The 20,357-nt window shown below is 33.5% G+C and overlaps 1 protein-coding gene across 1 annotated transcript in view; it reads left to right on the top strand.

Moving 5' to 3' along the window:
• The first annotated feature begins 75 nt into the window (after positions 1 to 75).
• LOC125076930 (laminin subunit alpha-1) overlaps positions 76 to 20,357 on the top strand; it is a 160,402-nt gene continuing 140,120 nt past the window's right edge. Inside the window, exons 1-2 of the mRNA XM_047688668.1 lie at positions 76 to 122; positions 388 to 486. Of these exons, the coding sequence (XP_047544624.1) occupies positions 405 to 486 (82 nt within the window). The 5' untranslated portion in view covers positions 76 to 122; positions 388 to 404. The remainder of the gene's footprint in view (positions 123 to 387; positions 487 to 20,357) is intronic.

Here is a 20,357-nt window from a genome sequence, read left to right as displayed (position 1 = left end):
AGAGCTTTAAGGTGAATGCATGACGTTGACAACGCCGGTAAGCCTGATCTGCTTCGCTTTTTGTTCAGTAGGATTCTGTCAGTTGGGCAGAGAAGGTTGAGTACTGTGTCGCTACGTAACAGGTACATTTTTGACGCGATCTTTTACGCGGGTGAAACATTTCGTATATATTTGAGAATAGAACCTTATACTGTTCTATATAATCAAACTCTATAAACAATAATAGTAACTAAATGTAGTTAATTTAGTAATTATTTCATGTTTAGAAGTTTGTACGAAATAAAAAGGGCGCCATTTAAAGGAGTTCAAATGTGGTGTCACGTTTGTTAAGAATAATTTTAGTTGTGTTTAAAAAGAATTCGAACATTAAATTTTTATGGTGCAAAGTGGTGTGATGGTGTAAAATGTGGTGGCGGGTGGTGGTGTTGGCGCTGCTCGTGGCAGCGGTCGCTGGTAAAGGGAAGAAGCACCGTCATCAAAAACCAGGTAAAGTTAATTGAAATATATCTTCCAATAAATCATAATGAATTTAATTGTTAATAATTTTCATGAAGATAATTTGTTAGGATAATATTTATTTTAGACTAAACTTCGTCAATAGTAATGAACGTTTATGAAAAGTTTCCGAAAGCGTTAGGGGGTTGTTATTCTATTGTTTTAAATAAAATAAAAAAATACTATTAAAATATCAAGATTTGTCTTAGAGCTTAAAAACTATTTATTTTTAAAACACTATATTTTATAATTCGCTGTTATGAATATACATATATGTTTTTTAATAATAATCAGACTTTCTTATAGCGTTATCATCAAATTAATAACAATAATCGTTATTATAAAAATTAAATTAACGAATTGGTTGTTTTTCTTTTTTTGAGCCTTGATGAACATTGTCTTTTTTCTAACATATACCCTATAGTTCCTTGTAAATATAGAATACGTGACGAAAATAAATAGATCTTGGTTGTAGCTTGTATTTTTACTTCTCGGAACATGTAAACGAGTTAAGCGACACCTTCTAAATTGTTTAGGTTACATGTGGAAATGTTAAAGCTGATCAGGAAAAAATGTATTATATACTCCAGGAGGATAGAATGGAATGTCTTCTAGTATATCTTGAATTATATACTAAGTTTCTTGCCGGTTCTTCTCAGTAGAATCTACATTTCGAACCGGTGATAGCTTCACTTAATATAGTTTTGCAAAATGGCGATTCAAAAGTGTTTGTAAAAGCCTACTTCAATAAAGTATATTTGGATTTTGATTTTTGACTTTGATTTTGCTCGGGGTAGTTAGGTAGTGTGTTGACGTCAGTACTAGTGGAATTATTTGGTCATGCGAAAGATCACATTCTTCAATCAGTAAATTTCTCGCCAAAAAGCAATACCATGATCTACTGGTGTTCTAAATTTGTTCCCTTATCAGAACATCCATAATTTTATGCTATATGTAACTATTTTCATTAGTTATAGATTTATAAAGAGCTTAGATTACAACTTGGTGGAAGCGGTCAAAAACAAGGAGGATAAGCTTCCTCAAGTATTAGGTATTAGCCCAGCAGTGGTACACTTATTATTTAGCTAAGTTTCCTCTATAGCAGGCAGCTCCACAAGTATTGCAAAAATCAAACAAAGCTTTAACAACAAAATAGTATAAAAAAAAAAACTAGATTTTCGTGGAACTATTAAATTTCTTAGTTTTCATTTAAAGTTTTGTACGGCACCACGATCAGATTTCCTCACAATCTGATTTCAGATTCACGACTGCACCAGAACACATTTCCTGATCGGTAATGGGATCTCGTATCAATTACGGTCCATTGTTAAATAACTGGCAAATAGAATTAAAAGAGATCGTATTTTTAAGAAGAACAATTGCAAATAGAACTCGGTCCATTAGCTGTGAACGACAAAGCTGGGACTGTTGAAATATCTACGAGTAATGGTACAATCAAAAATGCATCAGTAAAACTATTTTATGCATCAAAGAAATATAAGTGGTCTAAACTAGCCTCCATAACTCAAGTCTCGAAAGCCTCAAGCTTAATTCAGGACACTTGGATTATAGTCGTATTCACTCCTAACACGAGCTTTAAACTAAACTGAAGCCTTGAAACGCGTACTGTTAATAATCAGGCTTAACTCACTTGAATTTGATATTAAAATTATTTTTCTCGAGTAGGGTTTTTTAAACATTTCAAAGCCCTTTGAATATTGCTACCATCGATTAAAAAGTCAGTAGTTACACTTACCGTCAATACAATATGTATGAACCAAACTTCATGGTAAAACTTGCAGCCCGTTCGAGTACGTATCGGTGGTATACTAAATATATTCTTCAGTACAACAGAAACACTTAGTGTTTTTGTGTTCCGAATTGAAAAATAAGTAAGACAGTGTAAATACAGGCAAAAGGTATGGCAGCGTAGCTCCCAATATTGGTGGCACATCAGCGATGTATGGAATGGTTAAAATTTGTTACATCACTAATATCTATAGGTGTTAGTGACCACTTACCATAACGTGGCCGAACTACGTGATTATATTATTAAATAAATAAAGAAACTTGCTTAACAAATTTAATTATTTCTAATCGCTATACGAAACTCTTTACGAAGCTAAATTTATGCTAAGATTAAGAGATTAAGCACATTACATTAACGTTCGCTCTTATCTCAGAGAGTTTTAACTTTAAGATGTAAAGATAAATATATAATTATAAATAAATATAAATTCATCCGTATCATTAAAATAATGACGAAAGTCTAATGACAAAGTATATCATTTTGATGTACGATAACGAGCATACGATGACATTTATTTTTAGTATGATCCTATCATAATCACTATTATTACTTTTCAAAACATTTAAAGACGCATTAAAGACACGTATAGACATTTTAACTGTATTGTTACTAGGTAAAATGTATACGTGACGGACTAGTCCACAAATTAAAGGTTGCTCAATGTGCTACAGAGAGAGCTATGCTCGGAGTATCTTTAAAGGCTAAACTCTAAAATGAAGTTATCTGGAGAAGAGCCGCATTTAGCTTGCATGATTAGCAGATTGAAGTGGCAGTGTACTGGTCACGTATGAGGAAAAATTGACGGCCGTTGGAGCATACGAGTCGCCCCCATCCAGGTGGACCGATGATCTGAAGACCCGACTGGATACGAAAGGCGGAAAACCGTTAGCACTTCGGGATAATTCAATATCCAATGTAATTAGCCAATTTAATCCGCTGCTGAAAAATAGATAAATAAAATTTCCTGCTGAATTTCTTTCGGCGGTTCTCCCCAGGTCCGAGGTGTGAATTTCCGAACCGGTGGTAGATTTTTGACTATCAATAAGCAAGTGTAAACGCTTCTATATTGAAAAAAGATTTTTGACTTTTACTTATGATCATGATGTTTCGTGAAATACCTAAATTATGTTAGTGCGGCTACTTCTTCTTGTGTAGCTGCTATGTTAATTATAAAAAAACGGTATCGTTAACTTGACCTTGAGTCTTGTGTGAGATGAGATTTGATACTAAATTCAACGCGATGGTTTAAAGTTTAGGGCAATTGCATAACACAAGATAAATTAAAATATAGTATATCGGGTTCCATCACATTACACTAATTATTGTAAAAAAACAGCATTGTACATCTGTTTATTTGAAAAGAGCAACTATGCGAGTTTCTTGCCGATTCTTCTCGCTGGAGGCTGCTTTCCGAAACGGTGGTAGTTTTCTTATATCGACGATTCAAAAACGCTTCGTTGTGAAGTTTACTTGAATAAAATTGATTTGATTCGAGTTAAGTGGTATGATTTTATCAAATTTTGTATTATTAGTAGTTGTCTCGCTGCTGGGATTGTTAGTCCTTTCCTCTTGAAGATAATGTTTTCTTAAATGCGCGTTAGTAACACACGTTGCAGAACGTCGTCCCAGTTTCCTTACCATGAAATGTCTACTTGAAGCAAATAATCATTTTATAAATAAAATTAAATACCGCTTTGTTGACAAATGTAAGTCACTTTACAATCCTTAAAGAAACGCAAATTCTTTGATTAAGCTTCTTCTATGTTGTCTTAGATTTTCGCGATTATTACACATTGAAATAAAACTAGTTTTTAACGGATTTAATCGCGTATATTAATTATTTTAACATCCCGACAGACAGCCTGTGACCACGAAACCTGCAAAGTGCTCGAAACGTCGGGATGTTAAAATAATTAATATACGCGATTAAATCCGTTAAAAACTAGTTTTATTTCAATAAGCTTCTTCTTTTGACTTTGGGGTAGTTAGGGTAGCCACATATATTTTTTTTCCCTAAGACATTTCTTATGTCAAAACGTATATTGCTAAGGAGTACTGATTTATTTCATTCTTATTGTAATACAAAAATATATAAAAACAACCAAACGAAAGTTCCACTATAAAGTAAACTCCATACGAAAATCACTTATTTAAGTAAGACATTATTCATATGTAATTATAATAATTATTAATTACTCATTCTTCGGCTTAAACCAATTAATAATAATAATTGTGATAATAAAATCTGATTGATATATAATTATATTTGTCTCTTTCGACTTTCTTAAGCTTTGTTACAATTTCAGGATGTTTAAAAAAAAGTTAAGGTTTCTGAATAAAAATCAGTATAAGAATATAATTTTTTAAATATTAAATTTTATGCGAAATATTTTTTTTTATATTTGTACAATGCTAATTTAAAAATAAAACAACTAATTACACTGTGCAGTTTTCCTGGTTATCAAATCTTCGATATGGTCACCCTAGGATGTTTTGAGTTGAAACCAGTTTCGGCAGGTGCAATACTGTTGAGAAATAAATCGGACCTTGTCCAAGCCAGGGAGGATGCTGCGTTAACATGATTGCTAAAATTCTCAAGAGAGGTCGTTGTTATAATGCAGTGAATATCCCTGTGCTAAGGGCTTTTTTCTTCTTGAAGGGTTTTATTATTTATAATCCTTTATGTTTCAGGCATTAATAAACGACCGTTTAGGGTAAAGGCCTTAAACGTCATCAAGATCCATAAATATAAGTTTAAAAAACTGTACGTGACATTATTTGGTGGTAAGGCTTTGTGCAAGCCCGTCTGGGTAGGTACCATTCATCAGACATTCTAGTGCGAAACTGCAGTACCCAGTGTTGTTGGATTCCAGTTTGAAAGGTGAGTGAGCCAGTGTAAAAACAGGCACAAGGGACATAACATCTTAGTTCCCAAGGTTGGTGGGATATTGGCGATATAATTATTTCTCTTTATATAACATAAATAACGTGACTATATTAAATATAGTAAATGGTCCAATCGTTCTTTTATATTTTAGAAGGAATAAATTTTTCATATAAGTCTAATCTGAATAGAGTTCCTCAGTTATTAAAGTTATTTTTTGGTTGTATCCTACTACTATAAAATATTTATTGTGTACTATGTTGGTATGTATATTGCTAAACAATAACCCATAAAATTATAACGCTTTCTTTAAATAAGTCACGAGTGATATTATTAAGAAATTATCGCAGAATAGTTGTCGCCCGCGGCTTCGGTCTCGTTTAAGAGGTTGGTCGGCAGGTGTTAAGAATAACAAAGTTATATAACCTAACTTGGAGTTTAACCTAGCTTTATATATATAAAAAAAAAAATTAAATGATTTTATTGCATTTTTTTCCTAATTTTAATACAAATAGAATAGTGACAGATTTTTAGAATACCGCTAAATATCAAGAATCAAATTATTTCAACGCTACGCCATGATATAAAGTGGTCAAATCTGTTAGATATAATTTATTCTCTGTACCTTTGTTTAGTTGTATAGAGCTGAAGTTGTTTCTTCTTATCATTTTAAAGTTATGGTAAAAAAATACCTTTACACATAACACAATACAATTTCGTATACTGAATGCGTTATAGCTTGCTTGCTTGCTTGCTAAAATAGATTCAATTGACGAAGAAGATTTTCCATTTGACAACGGAACTCTGAAAAGCGATACAAATTACTCTCCCCCCACACCCATACTTACGTTAACAATTTACAATTGATCCTCGGCCATCAATTCTCCTCCATTTAACGTGTTCATGTAAAATTGCTACCTTTATATATTCAACTAAGGCTATATTTACATGTGCAGTAATCAAGCCCTTGGGCATGACAAACATACGGTTAGCCGAACAGCCAATCAGCTTGGATAACAGAATCTAATGGACATCCGTGACAAACAAATGATGCCTCACTCTATTTATCGGTCTGAGTTTTTTCTATTTCAAGTCTTTAATGAAATTCTGTATAACTTCACTTCTCACTCATGAAATGTTGACAACCGATTAACGGTGAAACGGCGTTTCGATTCATGTATCCTGTATATATTAAAATTGTACTCAATATCACTTATGACATTCTGAGATTTCATGTTCGTGTTCTGCGGTGAGTTTCGTGTTTCTTCTTATAGAATAGTTCTACACCTTCTAGATCGCAACAATAATATGAAAACAATGCAAGGACTAAAATATCTGGTTGATTCAAAAGTTTTATTCTAATACTATTCAGAGTGAATATAAGGAAGGCAGACGACAGAATGGACCACCTGATTATAATGTAGATGGTAAGCGATAATAATCCGTTCCTTGAGCCTTTACCTGCATCAGGTCAATTACTTTTCGAGAGGGAATTTTGCAATACCAGTATTAATGTTCATGGTACTTTATTTGAAAACTGACTCGACCCAAAGGCATAGTGCCTTACTATCTGTATACTCCAACCATATCAGGAAAAAACCTAAATAAACAACATTTGACAGCAAATTGACGCGATATCAGTAGCTGTGCTGGCAAGCTTAGATTTGCGAAAAAAATGCGTTTTGACAAATTCAAAACTTATTAGCAAATCGCATGAAATACGTAACTCTAAGCTTTGTTTACCTTTTTTCCTACTTCGATTGGAATAAGCTATAGTTTATAAGTGCTGCATTTATACTTTATTCGTGTATAAGTTACACAGAAACAAGACTCCTAAGTTACGCTTGGTTTCGTGGCCTATAAGGCTGAAGATCCGGTAATCTTGAGTAAATTTTCGCAAAATAAAAGTTATTGGGTTCTGCTGTCAATAAATCCTCAGTAGCGGTCTTGAGTTATGATTATATAAGGGTTTACACTACCGTACCTAGAAAAGTACGTAAGGTTATAAGTTTTGCGCTCCAGAGTCTAATTCTACTGACGACGTGTCACTTTATAGTAAATTTGAATCAATTCATTAAAATCAATGTATTTATAATATATAAAAGAATAAATTTTACTTGTTGGTAGGGCTTTGTGCAAGCCCGTCTGGGTAGGTACCACCCGCTCATCAGATATTCTACCGCCATGCAGTGCTCAGTATTGATGTGTTCCGGTTTGAAGGGTGAGTGAGCCAGTGTAACTACAGGCACAAGGGATATAACATCTTAGTTCTCAAGGTTGGTATTGCATTGGTGATGTAAGGAATGGTTAATATTTCTTACAGTGCCATTGTCTATGGGCGGTGGTGACCACTTACCATCAGGTGGCCCATTTGCTCGTCCGCCTATCGATACCATAAAAAAAATAAGCTAACGAAACCTAAAAAATCATTTCGACTTAACATATACGAAAATCAATTCGATGAGGTGTGTACTCAACAAATGCAATCGGTGAAGGTAATACAAAAAAAGCTGAAATGATAACCTTTCTTTCATAAAGTCGGTACACAGCATATTAAATAAGTACTTCTAGACTCTTCTAGGAGTAGATGATGTTAGAATCGGAGGAAAAATGACGATTCAAACGTAGATTTACTGCTTTTGCGGGGATCATTATTTGTGCGTTATGCGCGTGCTCGTTGTGACTACGCATATTTATAGCACGTGCGGGAGATAGCGCGGCCATGAGTGATAGGTATAATGTCCTGTTGTGATCACATTTTCAGATTTAGACGGTATTGTACTGTAAATGTCATTCAGACTGATATATTTTTATTTATAGAATGAAATCAGTCAAGTGCAGTTAAACTATTATTCAGTATGAAAGCGTTGCGATTTTAATTACGTGTTTTTAAATTACACGTACAGACACAAAACTTTTGTCTAGATCTAGTCTCGGTAGGGTTTTGTACTGGTATCTATAAAATGGCAAAAAAAAATCACGTTTGTTGTATGGAACCCCTTGAATATTTATTTTATTCTGTTTTGTAGTATTTGTTGTTATATCGGCATTAGAAATACATTATCTGAAATAAAAATCAATTGTCTAACTGTCACGGTTCGGATATAGCCTGGTGACAGACGGACGGACAGCGTGGTCTTAATAATAGGGTCTAGTTTTACGCTTTGTTTACGTTACCCTAATAAGAATTAACAATAAAAAACAATTTTATAAAAGTTAGTATTTTCGAAAACGTTTGCATCGTTATTTTAAGAGATTTATTTTAATTTAAATTCACCACCGCTCGGTATATATTTCAACCGAGATAACCCGGCAAAAAACTTAACAGTTACTCTTTACTAACAGTGAAATTATCATCAACTAATATTATAAAATACTATCTTCACGCGTTTTTATCGCTTTCATGATATAATATCGAGTAACAAATTAATGTTTTATTTAAAAGGAGTCATAAAGAAAAAAACTATTTCAGGAAACAAAATAACAGTTTACTCTCATCAAAATATGTCTCAACGCTTGTGTGTATATTATGCGGAAGCCAACCATTAAATTGTATTTAAACTTGGACAGCTATTAACTTAAATCTTAGTTTAACACTTAAGTAATCGTTCAGGCAAGCCAAAGTGTTAAAATAACTAATATCCGAAGTCACGGCGAGCCATACGTATATTCGTATATTTTGACACTTACAAAGACGAAGGGTTTGTTTGTTTGTATATCGATAATTTCTGAAATTACTAAAACCGATTTTAATATATATTTTCAACAATAATAAGCAAAGTTATGTAGAAGTAACGAAGGATTATTTAATTAATAATAAGATTACAGTCGAGTATAATTGTATTTATGAAGCGAGGTAAAAGTAAAAGTCTTATCAATCTGCTTTATGCGCTCTTAACGATTACCAAGCGAGCGACGCCACGGGCACAACTAGTAGTTAAAATTTTCGTTGTTAATTTTCGTTAGTCACTCATGTAAAAAAACTATAGCATTGTTTGCGTTGAAGAGTATTAAAATTTGACGGCAAGTTAGAAGTGTGAAGGGCCCTTACAGGTAAGGGTTTCTCGGAAGCCATTGTTTCACACGATTAGCCACGCCAACCCTGTGAGGTTGCAGGTTCGACATTAATTGTAGAATAATAGACTCGTCTCAACCTTTTACCTGTTGTGTATAAATAGTACTTGAAATATTTCGTGAAACAATTGCTGTTATTTTATTTTAAAACATGGAACAATAGAACTGTTATCCAAGCCTATTTTTTAAGCAACAGTATTGCCATACTTCTATTTTATATAGCAATTATGTTTATTCATATTTAACAGTGAATACTTTGACAGCCACTGGGTCAAGATTGGCCCTCGTCTTTTAAGCGAAAACAATTAACGATGCAAATAAGTTTGCCAATGAAGATATATCCGATTAATCCTTCTAAGCCAGTACCCGAACTAGCTACGGCCTGTCAGAAGGGGGGTAGTGAGATTTTTAACACTAGTTCAGATTCTGAAATAAGGCATTGTTCAGACTGCTCTGCCTCGGGAAGCACGTTAATCCGTTGATATAGAGTCTGAACTCTATCCAGTAGGTAGCTTTTGTTATTTATACAAGTTGCAAGTAAACAAGTTCTAATATTTCGTAGTTGTTTCATTCATATTAGCATAATACTATCAATAATAAATACACTATCTATTTATAGTTCGATTGACTAAGCTTGAGGCTAGCTCCAATAAATGTCATATAACTGTCTGATTGTATTTGACACTGACGACTATGATAACGATCAAAATTGTAAGCTGCGAACTCACGCTGTATACGGACTGGTTAAACATTTGTGATATTTATATTGTTCTAATGTATGTCACGTGTAATGTCTACTAATTATAAGATTCATTTAAAATAGAGTATTACAGTTGTGAACATTTCTCAAGTGACAAACGAAGCGAGTTCCTAGAGACGTAAACTCGCCCTTCGTGTCCAAATCGTTTGCCTTTGTTTACAAACCTTTTATCAGCTCTATTTTAAGTTAAAATGTAAAGTTTTTTTTTTAAGTTTATACATTTGTAATCGAAAACAAATTATTACTAAGAATTAACGTATATTTTAATTTTAATACGGATATAAATTTATTTTGACTTAAAAGGTTATGCAAGTATTTCGTTGAAATTCATTGTTTTTTTTTAATAGTGTTTTGTTTTCAATAAATATTCTATTATATAATTTAAAGCAATAAATATTTTGCTAACTGACTTAATAAATATAAAGGTTAACTTCGACTATAAATTGAAATATTTACATACATACAGACGTAGTAAATAATGTTTAACAAAATTATGCAAAGCTTAACTTGAATAATTTATCATAAATAATAGTATCGCACTGATTGCGCTGATATGAAACAAATCGACTCCGAACATTCTGATTGTAATCTATAATGAATTTATATACAATCTCCGGTCGTAAGATCCTTATAACGAACTATTTCACTGATCTATGACTCCTATCTGTTGCTATGCTGGTTTTGATAATATTATGTAAACAATAGCTCTACAAAAACTATTTATTTAAATTTTAAGTTACCTTCACATACTTACGTGGTCACTGTAGTTGGTAATATGGAAGTTGTTCGTTTTTATTCTAAGTTTTTTCAAAAAAATCAAAATCAAAATATACCTTATTCAAGTAGGCTTTTACAAGCACTTTTGAATCGTCGTTTAACAAACTATTTTAAGTAAAGCTACCACCGGTTCGGAATGTAGATTCTACCGAGAAGAACCGGCAAGAAACTCAGTACTTACTCTTTTTCAACATCTAAAAATACAGTCATGTTAGTTAAATACAATTATATATGTATGTTATGTCTCTTGCTTGGGAGTCAACAAGCATCAACTCCACGCTTTTTTATCATCAATATAATCTTGTATCGAATAAAATGCCTTCTTTACCTTCTTTTTGACGGTTGAACTCGGTAAAACCTACTATCCGAACCCGTGCTGGTTTTATATTTAATTCGATGATATAACATGGCACAAAAGTGCTTTTACGAGCTTAGTTCATCAAAATATATTTTGATTTGATTTCTTGATTTTATCATAATGTCATTAGATAATTAGATATAACATTAAAGATTATTTAGTTTAATAGATATATCAGAGTTATAGAGACAGAGAAAAATAATAACATTACCGTCAGTTTAATTTATTGGAGTTATAACTATAGGTAGAACTTCATTCTAAGCGTTCTAAGCAAAAAAATATATCGTTTACAATTGATCAGTTTGAGTGATAAAACAAGGTATCTGATATGTGATATTTAAAATGTATTTCGAAACCGTACTTTGCGTACTGGTAGAGTGCTTGGTTCGATACTGAATGCTTTAAATATATCGTATAAAACCCAATTTTGGTCCTTGCGATTTTAAGACGGGACATTTTTTTTGTATTCGGTTCTAACTGTAAACCTGTTTCGTTTGCATTTATATAGCATCGCTTAGTAACGCCTCCACTGTATTTTGTTAACATTTTTGTCACTGTTTTTTTTTTAATAAATCATTGTTTTTTTTTTTATTAAAGACTAGTGCTATACTGTTATTTTATTATAAAGTTTTCCAAAAATATTGTTACATTTCCAGTTTCTTGGTTCCTAATATCCTGATATTAGAAACCGAGGTACTAATCAGCCACGCACGTCGTGTCTCCTGCCGCGATGATAGAAATTTACTCTTGCTCTTAGCAGTTTACAAACTTGGTTACGTTGTAAGTGTGGTCTTCTACCTTTTCTCATTAAGGCTGTTGTATTATTTTTCTTCAGCTATTAATTGTTAAGTAATTGTTGTCGAGATTCCACCTTACAGCAGTTCTATCAACGGACCAGGTTAGTCAGGCTTACATTGAGGTAGATTTTCCCTATACTTTGATCAATGAACCGCTAAAATTAGGGGAAGGATAAATAGTACTAGACGTACGCGGGAAAGGGGGGCGTTGTCGCCGACTACGGATTTAGACTAGCCGAGCGCAAAATACATAACGTCACATGTATATTTTAAGTTCAACGAAACATGACCCTAATCACGTAAACGACAACGTCGAAAATATATTGTCCTCAAATTTGTCGTTTGGTTAACGTATTAGTAATATTTGTTGAGTCACCGGTCACTTACCCTCGCGAAGTTAGAAAATAAATTTTGAAATGAAATTATTGTTTGCATAGCATGCGGAACAATGCGGTCTTTAGTGCAATTATTTTTAGAAGAATAGTTTATAACGCGCCCTGTCGTTTTAAAGTTATAAATAGAAATATATATATTTTGGTTGAATACAAACAGATCCACGTTTTGGCACAATATTTTAAGACGATTTTATCTTAATTTTTTTAAATATAACCGTTTTTAATTGCTTAAAATATATGGACGGAAAATATTTTGTGAAAACGGTGAATATAAAGTAAGTTGAGTAAGAGCTAAGTAATGACTGCACTAACGATTAAAATCACAATTAACATAAAATTAATTAGGCAAGGTACCAGATAATTGTCGCAGGAGAGCTCGTTACATTGCTTTTATTGCAATTTTTTAGGTCCAAAGACAATGACTCCTGGTATACCTCAGCATGATTTGGATAATCTACATACAACATTAACAGCCTGTAAATTTCCCACTGCTGGGCTAAAGCATCCTCTCCTTCTCCAATGCGGGTTGGTGGATACACTTGTGGCAGAATTTCGTTGAAATTAGACACGTGCAGATTAATTTCGGCCCTGCAGCGGAACGAATATAAGTCATTACATCGCTTTGATTTTATACCAAACTCGATACATTTACCAAATTTTATATGGTTACTTGACCTATTATGCAAGTCCCATCAACTGAGTATTTAATATAAAATCACTTAACCTTTGACTCACAAAACTCAAGGGCAAGTTAACGACAGCACATTTGTCAGAATATGATAAGTAGCTTAACAGGTAGGAAACATATGAACGTACTAACGCGTGCTGACGGTGCTCAACGGAGGAACCGAGTTGCTCAAGGAGGCGCCACTGACGCGCGCGTTACGTACCCTCAACGTGACAGCCGACAGGGTGGATTAGTTTTGTTGCAGCCTGAGTGAGCTCACAAAGGTATCCATCTGGACTATATCCTATATAACATAGTAACTTATTCAAAGTATTGTTATTAAAAGTGCTGTATTATCCAATTAGAACAACGTTGTCCTGTAATGATGTGTATAGTTTTTATAAATAAATAAAAATATACATAGAACACTTACATCGTAAATATAAAATAATTCTTCTGTAAGGCTTGAGGTCTGATGTAGTTCTACCTTAACCATAGTAGATTTAAGATCATTAAGTTAGTTTTATACAAAAGTCGTTTGAGTAAAATCCTTATTCAATATACATAGATTTACTATGTATATTGAATGAGGATTTTATTCAAACGACTTTCAATTAATTTAAATATAAATCTAAATCTCAATAGGATACGTTTAAAGATGGAGTGGTTTAGATTGTTCGTCAAATTATCATCATTATGGTTCCGTGGGTAAATTTCCGGTTCTCGATTTCGTCTAGTATGCATATAAAACTTTTGGGATCGGTAAGGTTGTCTGTTGATCAAATTAAAAGGAAACTATTTTTGCATCAATAAGCTGTTAAAAATTGCTAATGAAAATATTTATTTTACGTATATCTTGTAACTACATTTATCACTTATTTTTAGAATTTTAGCGTCTTTGTCTAATGGCTAATTTATAATGCTGTCTTCAATTCTGGGTATAAATTTAAGGTAAGACGAATAAATCATTTCAGAGGTACATCAGAGTTTGATTTTTGGCTGGAAATATATTTACGAGCACGTAAAGATGTGGGTCTTTTTTCATACTTTTCGAATCATAGTCTAAATCTGAGAGCATGGTAGATTACCTGTATTTGCTCACATATTTTTACGCAGTTAGCTCACTCATTGATAACTTCGTCTTAAGTGAAATTGACCAGACATATATTATAGTAATATATCAAACTATATAGTAATATATTCATAATTAAATCATTTAAAGCTTCACATTTTCAATTTATTCATTGATAAATCCATTGTCCCCTGTTGTTAATATACGTATAATATATAATAATTTACCCTATAAATATAAGCAACGCCACAGGCTTTAGCTTAGTGAGATTTCGTTGACAATTCCCATTGTATTTATTTATTTCCGTTAGATGGGCAACTTAAGGTTTGAGTAATCCGTTCTGGATGTCAGTTATTGTTACAATTTCTTTGTATTTTAAACAAAGTTTTAAAGGACGACAGGAAATGAATTAAAATTTTTTTTTTTTTTTTTAAAAATATATTTAATCTATATTAACCAATAAAAATCTAGATCATTCTCTGTCAGACTTTATTCTAAGCAGATATTCACGATGTTGGCTATGGTAAAAATTAATGAACTGAAATTATATCAATAATAGTATTATTTGCGTGTTAGTGGGGCTTCGAGCAAGCCTGTCTCAGTAGGTACCTTTCACTCATCGTAAATGGTACCAAACAGCAATGCCTAGTATTGGTGTGTTACAGCTGAAGGTGAGTGAGACGCGACAAGGGACTTAAGTCTCAGTTCAGCTTGGTGGCGCATTCGTGATAGTGTCTATGGGCCACACATGTTGTGACACTGGACCTCACTTAGAGTCAAAATATCCATTTGCCAGTCTGCAACAAGTCAAACATCAGCCAAACATAAAAATTATAACATAACTAAATACATTGATAGGTATGGTTCTACTCACTCACGTTAAAGTACTATCGGAGTGCATTAACATGTGTGCATGAGACGATTAGGTTTGACAGATAGCAAAAAATACTAATTAGATTATATTTGTTAAAAACTAATTTAACACTGCCGGTCGACCTTCATGAGTGAATAGACCCATAAATTGTAACCAATAATGATATTTTCGACGACGTATCCGTGCCTTGTTAACGATGAAGTAATATTACATATAAATAACGTCTAATAGTCCTCGACGTACGCCTCGTTAGGTTCACTTTGTGGTTGAATTTGCATATATCTGAGTCAGATGGTAATTCCTTCGTGACCGCCTTACCGGTTATAGCGGGATGCCTCGGTTAAATTTTGTAAATACCTTGTTATTTTAGAAGCTGTTGATAATGTCAACTAAATTGTTAACTTAGACGGTATCTTATGTGTAATGAAGGCACATGAATAATTAAGCCATTCAATTGAATATTTAGAAGATATAAATAATTATATAATTGATTTGTCGTGAGGAACGTAAGCCATTACTCATGGCATTCGTAGAGAATTTCGTCCAGTTAAAGAAGTTTTTGGCTCAAATGATGATATTTTAAACTAATTGTTATGTAATGTTGGATTATGACTTGTGTTTTGTCGTCAGTGAAATGTCAGTGTATTCAGGCTATTCGCAGTAACCTATAGTCATTCTTATGCATATAAAAATCAAACTCACCGAAATAATTATGGCGAAATTTTAAAATGATAGATATACGACTTTGATTATGATAATTGTAAGTGTATCACGTATCAGAATGGCGTATCGCTTTAAGTGGGTTGCTAACATTTTATGAGTTAACCGATGATTTCGGGTTCAAACCCAGGCAGGCACCACTGAATTTTCATGTGCTTAATTTGTGTTTATAATTCATCTCGTGCTCGGCGGTGAAGGAAAACATCGTGAGGAAACCTGCATGTGTCTAATTTTAATGAAATTCTGCAACATGTGTATTCCACCAACCCGCATTGGAACAGCGTGGTGGCATATGCTCCAGGCCATCTCCTCAAAGGGAGAGGACGCCTTAGCCCAGCAGTGGGAAATATACAGGCTGCTAATGTAAAATGTAATGTACCAAGATAATTCTCACAGTATCGTGCTGCAGGCATTATAAGATGATCAGTGCCTTGCTTCAAAAAGCACGTTGATAATAATTTGTCACCGGTCGTGCCCTAATGCCGTTCCATCAAACTACGATGGGAAGATAATGGTGAGCACGTTATTTGTGCAGACTTGTACGTAATTATATATGATTGGCTGAAATATTCAGTTAGACGTGAAAAAAATTAATATTATTTACATATTTCGTCAAAATAATCAATGAAAATTAGTATTATTGATAAAAAGATTTAATGTCAGATTGCCTTTTTAATGAAAAACCGTATATTGTTTGTAATTTAGGTCTTTTAACAAAAGGCATATAATATTTTGAATATTCGTTTCTTAAAACAACAAAAATAAATATATGAAAATGTATTGGCGATAAACGCAAGCGAATTATTATAGCAGTCGATCAAATATTTTTTTTATAAGGAATATTATTTACAAAAAAAGAGTTGATAGATATTCTATATGAAATTTACACAACCACTATATTTAACAATGCTGAGCTAAGTTCTCGTCTTAAACTAAACTTGTCATTAGAAAAAAATATTGCTACTTTTTTTATTGATGAAAACATCCTTACGATTTTTATATATTCACGACTAAGTACCTATATATATATGAGTTATAAATTCAGATAAATAGCAAAAAATTGAAAGTGATTGGTGTTTATCCAATACACATGGTAAAGCTTCATGTTTTTTTTATGTCAAAAGGTGGCAAACGAGCAGGAGGCTCACCTGATGGAAAGTGACTACCACCGCCTATGGACATCTGCAACACCGGGGGGCTTGCAGGTGCGTTGCCGGCCTTTCAGGAAAGAGTACGCTCTTTTCTTTAAGGTTCCCAAGTCGTATCGGTTCGGAAAAACCGCCGGCGAAAGCTGGTTCCACAGAGTGGTTATGCGAGGCAGAATATGTCTTAAAAATCGCGCTGTTGTGGATTTTCGGACATCTAGGTGGTGCGGGTGATATTTGGAACATGTGAACTCATTCTCTTAAAGAGTAAAGAAATAAATCAATAGTTTTGCAGTCGTCGCATATGATGTAATAACTGATATCTCACATTGGTAATAAGCAACATTTAATTTTGGGAAAATAAGTTGGTACTGTTTGATGGAGAACTCTAGTTTGCACCGCGCACACTCATTGGTCAAATCAAACAGCGCGCGCTTCTGATACATATATCCGTCCCTTTTCACGAAAGCGTACCCACGGATTGTGAGAAAGTACGAGAAAAGATTTTGTCAAATCAAAAGTTATTTTCAAAATATTTAATAACCTTTTGTAACGCATGAAGGTTTAAAGATTTACTAAATAATTAAAAATCACAAATATTCCTTGAATGTATCTTATACGTCACTTATACATAATTTTTAAATAAATTAATCCATTCATGGTGGCAGAGATCCGAGCGAAACCCGTCTGGGTGGTACCACCCACCGCAGGTGCCGTAAAGCAATAACACCTTGTCTTGTTGTAATTCAATGAACGGTGATCCAACATAATTACAGGACAGGACCGAGCTAATAACTTAGGTCCTTTGGTGTCGTTCATTGATAACATGCACCGACCATGACACTCATTCGATATCAATAACTTATCAATGACAGGGTCAATGAACTAACATGCATCAGTTTAATCGTGGCCTTGAAAATATTTCGCATAAGGGACTGCAAACTCTAAGTTCAAAAGATTGATAAATATGATTATATCAACAATCTAGTTTTGATATTTGATACGCATACATGACATTCATAGACTATAAAAAATGATCATTTTACACGAATCAGAAACTATTCAGGTGATAAGCATATCATAAGTAACGTCCGTTCTATAACAGACGATTTGATAATTACTCAATGTTAACCTAACCAAACTAATTCAATTATTTGATCAGTTGTATGTCAAATAACGTCTAACTACATGGACAAGGAATATAACGCCATAGTTCCCAAGGTTGGTGGCGCATTGGCAACGATAATTGGCGTGTCTACGTCTATGGGCCATTTACTATGGTGTCCCATTTGCCAGAATATCTATGACATTAAAAAATTATTATATGATATGAAAAAAGTATATTATGATTATATATTTATCAAATTAATTGTTTATAAAGTATAAGTCATAATCAGGCGTGATCTTGTAATGTCTTAAAAAAAGCGTGGAGTTAATGCTTGTTGACTTCAAGGCAGTATACGTAACATACGAGTACATACATAATTGTATTTAACTAACATAATTGTATTTTTAGATGTTGAAAAAGAGTAACTACTGAGTTTCTTGCCGGTTCTTCTCGGTAGATACTACATTCCGAACCGGTGGTAGCGTTACTTTAAATAGTTTGTTAAATGACGATTCAAAAATGCTTGTAAAAGCCTACTTGAATAGAGTATATTTTGATTTTGTCTATATATGAATAGTTTTTCAAAAGACGCTGCTAATGTTCGTAGTTTATAGACCTCTAATTTAGATCATAGTGACTTAAACAATAGATACTTGGATACCTAACCCTGCCTCTAGCTAATTCCGTCCCACGCGAGCGGTAAGCGGCGTGTTTACTTTACAATTCGTCTCAATTATTTCTATTGTCTTGCTATTTATAACGCACTTGTCTCGGACCGGGGCTCTGATTCACTGTCACTATGCGCCCACGCGCAGTGACTAAGTGGTAAAAGTGCTGATTGACATACAATATACCTAATACTAATATTTTGGTTTAATCATTACTTTGATTGAAGTACTTCCCTAATCAATTAATATTACTATGATTTCACGGTGTGATTCATGAACTGAGTGACTTAATATATAACTATTAGTATGTATGATCGTGACGGTAGCAAGCGAAAGCGATCTTGTGATGCCCGCCGAAGAGTCGGAGAAGGAAACGCTGGTATTTTAATGGATATTTCAATGTACTGGGGCGCGCTAGGCGTCCTGGACATCAGGGAGTCCCAATTTATGTGGGGGAAATACGTAAGGCGTTTTACCAGCAAGAGAAAAATGGTGTTAAGTGGAATGACGACGTATTATGAATAAAAATATATTAATTAAACTGTTAGTAGTGCAATATAGATAAAGTATTAGTAAAACGCAAGGAAAACATAAACCTAAGGTTTGCTTATTTTTATTCGTTCTAAGATTGAAGTAGACTATGTTTATGTTAATTAAACACAATGAAACTATATCAACAATCTATAAAAAGTTTCGCTTTTTTTTATGTTATTAGTATTCCGTTAGCGTTGAAGTAAAAATATGACTAACATATATGTACTTACTATGTGGAGCGAGCGTTTATAAATACTGACGATAACTTTAATTCGCAGTTTCTTATTAAAAATCATCACCTAGAAATCCTCGCTCGCCATAATATGTTTCTTGTAATTTACGTGCCATAACCTCATTATGTTCGTCCCAACAACATCGGCCTTCCCGCAATGTCGCATGGTTCCGAGTATTACGCAGCGACGCCACACATCCCAAACGCGTCGAGAATAAAAAGTTCCGATAGAAGCGGGAACCGGTCTCGGCCCAATTATCCCGGTTCCCCTTTAGCTAATTGGATGACGAGCACCACCATCGTTTCGACGATCTCTGCTTTACACAGTGCCTTATTACATATAACGATCGATGGTGATTTCATTGTGTGTACAACTTGGCCTCTTGCGATCTCACACGGAGGTCATTAGTGATCAACTTTATTAAGTACTGCTGGCTTGACTTCGCACAGTTAACCACTCAGATTTCTCTTCCTAAAGTTAAAATTTACAAAAATCCCTTCTAAGCGGATTTACGTTATAAATAAATATAAATTTCAGTTTTAAAAATTAGTAGTTTTAGCTGTGCGTTGAGAAGTCAGACAAACGATTTTATAACGAAATAATATGTATTAATTTTTGTGGATTTTTCTAATGTTGAATTGTTTCGTACTGTTGTATCGATGTATCGATTTTGGGTACTCGTTAAATGCCTTGACTCGAGACGAAGCGAATTTTTATGATTAACTTTCGATACGTAGTGTCAGAAATACTTGCATCATTTCTATGAATGTATGTGTTTTTATAAACGAAGACAAGCCCTTGGAATAAATTACGTAAGTGCGTTATTGTTAAAATTGACATTAGTCTAAAATTTCGTACGTTACGTAGTATTTCTTAAATCTAGATCGACAAGGTGAGTAGCTTGATCCCACATGATTGGTTGTTCTTAAGCACTTTCTAACAAGTCACGTTCTCATGACAGATTCGGCTAACTCGGATAATCTTAA

The sequence above is a fragment of the Vanessa atalanta genome, chromosome 3 (genome assembly GCF_905147765.1).
Source record: "Vanessa atalanta chromosome 3, ilVanAtal1.2, whole genome shotgun sequence".
NCBI lineage: Eukaryota > Metazoa > Arthropoda > Insecta > Lepidoptera > Nymphalidae > Vanessa > Vanessa atalanta.
This window is presented reverse-complemented; position numbering and strand designations above follow the sequence as displayed.